This window comes from Nannochloropsis gaditana (genome assembly GCF_000240725.1).
Source record: "Nannochloropsis gaditana CCMP526 unplaced genomic scaffold scaffold643, whole genome shotgun sequence".
Classification (NCBI taxonomy): domain Eukaryota; class Eustigmatophyceae; order Eustigmatales; family Monodopsidaceae; genus Microchloropsis; species Microchloropsis gaditana.
The window spans coordinates 11,585-14,624 of record NW_005803310.1 but is presented as its reverse complement, the minus strand read 5'-3'; the positions used below and the strand labels follow the sequence as shown (position 1 = coordinate 14,624).

The 3,040-nt window shown below is 53.2% G+C and overlaps 1 protein-coding gene across 1 annotated transcript; it reads right to left on the bottom strand.

Moving 5' to 3' along the window:
• Positions 1–1,633: 1,633 nt before the first annotated feature.
• Positions 1,634–2,536, bottom strand: NGA_0470000 (trna splicing endonuclease 34-like protein). Its single transcript, XM_005854040.1, has 2 exons — positions 2,377–2,536; positions 1,634–2,209 (listed from the first exon to the last, which is right to left on the bottom strand). The coding sequence occupies exons 1-2, from the start codon at positions 2,495–2,497 to the stop codon at positions 1,812–1,814; spliced, it is 519 nt and encodes a 172-aa protein (XP_005854102.1). The 5' UTR covers positions 2,498–2,536; the 3' UTR covers positions 1,634–1,811.
• Between the last annotated feature and the right edge of the window lie 504 nt (positions 2,537–3,040).

Genomic DNA, 3,040 nt, shown 5'->3' with positions numbered 1-3,040 from the left:
AAAGTTGAAGGATAGGGGAGGTTATGAGAGAGGGACGAGAAAAGGAGGATCGGAGGTACGAAAAAGGGAGAAAGAGGGGGGAGGGAGGAGCACCGTGGTCGTACAGAGAAGAGGAGAGGAGGGAGGGAATGAGAGAGGGAAGGAGAAAGGGGGGAAGGAAGGGATGGAAAGAGGGGATTGAGAGGATGATAAAAAGGTCGTCAGGTGGAGAGCAAGAAAGGAAAAAGCGGCAAAAGACACAGGGGGTGGAAGAGAAAGAGTTGCGGGGGGGGGGCGGGCTAGTACCGTAAGCAGCATGATGTTGGGCGGTTTGAAGGGGTACTCGGCCGGGAGTAGAATACGACCGTGATAGACACCGGCGTCGTAGTCCGTGGCAGGGGGTCCGCGCAACGTGAAATGCCATTCAAAAAGATTTTCCTGGGACGTTAGGTGGCAGGTGGATAAAGAGGAGGAACGACCGTGAGAGGTTGTTGTGGTCAGGATCCTGCTCAGCCCATGACTTACTTCTAGTGGTGCCGCATGGTACTGGTCCGAGGGGTCCTTTTGCAATTCTCGGATGTCCTGATGGACGCGATGTTCGAAGCGGAGTAGTAAGGGCGAGAAATGAGCAGGGATGGAAGTGAGGATAGAATATAAATTGAAGCACGCAACCAGCCTCGTCTCCGGTTACTTTACAACACAGGCCCCTAGATTTACCCCACACTCTATCGGGCAGTCCTTTTCTTGAATCTACCTTCTATGCGCATGCATGGTTGCCTAGCACTTACCGCATGGATGCGGCGGATTGCTGGGTTTTTAACATTCCCTTTACGAGGGTGCTCGTCCATTGCCACCTCTTTGCTGTCAAGATGTTTTCCTCTTTGTGCTGGGGATGACAGCAAAGATAAAAATCATGTTCATGCAACGTAGATAAGAAATATGTGAGTCCATATGGAAGAGGCTGCCGTGGAATGCCGTGGAGGTTACGAAGGCGTATCAACAAGGGGAGAGGATGCTGCGTACAACACTTGTGATAACGGTTGCTATAATGGGGTTTCACTCCACTCAGACTGTGTGCCTACACAGAATCACAGCACACCTAATCCAATGTATCGCAAAGATACATGAAAACGTAGTGATGGCCGTCCCTTTGCCCCTTGCCGACAGCTCCACGACAACGTCAACTCTCAATTTGACCTATTCCAAGATCTTTCGTAACGGAAACTGCCGGGTATCGTAGTCGGACACGGAAACAGACCAGCCTGGTGATATCTTTGGCTGTGCTTTGCGTGGGCCAGAAGACCCATAGCGTCGATCTCATCTATTTCATATTCTCGCTGTAAGATCCTCGAGTTCCGAAACGCGGAAGGCTAAAGTCATGTATAATTTCCTGTCGACGGCCAGCTGGAGGAAGCAAGCTTTGTAAATCGATAGGGATTCCTGAGATTCTTTAAGTTGGTAATGAGTCGAAGACAAATGAAATAAGCGTGGGTCAACCTCTTGAGATCTCACAAAGTATGAAAACACTCTGAAATATAGGGAAAGCAAAGGTACGGAGCCCTCGATTAGGTGATTGAAGTGTATACTTTATATTGAGCTTAAGACCTTTCCCTTCTTAGATATATAGCAAACAAATCTAGGTCATCTGCTTTATAAAAAAACTACTCAATAAGTATCCTTTTAAGCCCGGTCTGCACGTCGAAGACTTCACAAACAATCATGCCGGTCGGCCCTCCCCATCCCTTTAACAGCTTTTCCACTTCTCTATCCTTCACGTGGAATAAGACTGCTAATTGATCGTTCATTTCTTTGTTCTTCTACCCTTCCTGGGCTTATTCCATCCTTCTAGTGACGGAAATGAACCTTAGTGTCATATATTCGATCATAAAACCACCCACATAACTCCGCCGCGGCCACCCAAATCGTGTAATCGCCGCCCTAGTACCTACGTCTCCTTCTTTACCTTTTCCCTCGGCAAAAGTGGAAGTTTCCATCCTCACGTCTTTCTCCCTCTCTTCGCCCCCGTTCTCCCCCCCTTCACCCGTCCGTTTCTCCCCTCTACCTTCCATGTGCTCCTCCTCTCCCTCCCTCCGATGGCAGACGGCGTAAACTAACAATTTCACCACGCTTTGTTCCAGCCGGACACTGGCAGAGAGGGCCCGGGCCGAGAGAGGGGAGGAGGCAGGGAGGACGATGATCGCGGCGAAGGAGTGGAAGGCCATGGGGTCGCCTGGGAAGATGGGGAGGGAGGGAAGGAGGGAGGGAGGGAGAAGGGGAGAGAGAAGGGGAGAGAGGCTGAGCCTGATCCACGACAAGGTGACGACAAAAGGCCCCCAAAAGTGCAGGACCAGACCGAAGGCGGAGGGAAAGGGGCGATGGAGGCACGGCTGGACTTACCTTCGTAGGCAGTAAAGTCAGCGCCATAGGCCCCTCCGCTTCCGATGGTCAAGCCCCTCTCCCACAGGTCGCGATAGACGGCCCTCAGCATCCTTTCTTCCAGGGAATGGTACCCGGACATGTCGGCCAGGCCCCGGACCAAAGGCAGGGAGGGAGGGAGGGAGGGAGGGTTGGACAGAGGTCGGGGTGGGGGTAAGTGCTGGGAAGCGACTTGTTCGAGATGGGCGAAGGCAGAAGGAGGGGGGAGGCGCGCCGTGCCAGGACCATTGAGGGAGGAGGGGTGGGAGGAGGACGAAGAGTCGGAGAGGAAGGAGGGAGGGAGGGAATGAGGGAGGGAAGAAGAGGCCGGGGGGGTGCGTGTCAAATCTGCGTGGGCTCCATTTTCCACGGCAGGAGGGGCCGCCGTGCTCGCCTCCTCCACCACAATCTCCTCTTTCCCGCTACTTTCCTTCCCTCCTCCTTGTCTTTCCTCTTCTGCCGCTCCCTCTCCTTGTTCTCGCCCCTTTCCCCCCCCGCTTCTCCCCATCAGGCCTTCTCCTCCTTCCCTTCCTCCTCTTTCCTCTCCTTCTTCATCACTTCTATCGCCACTTTCTCCTCCTTCCTCTCCTGCGTTTTCTTCCACACCCTGACAACCTTCTTCATTGCCCTTCCCCCCCGCTTCCCT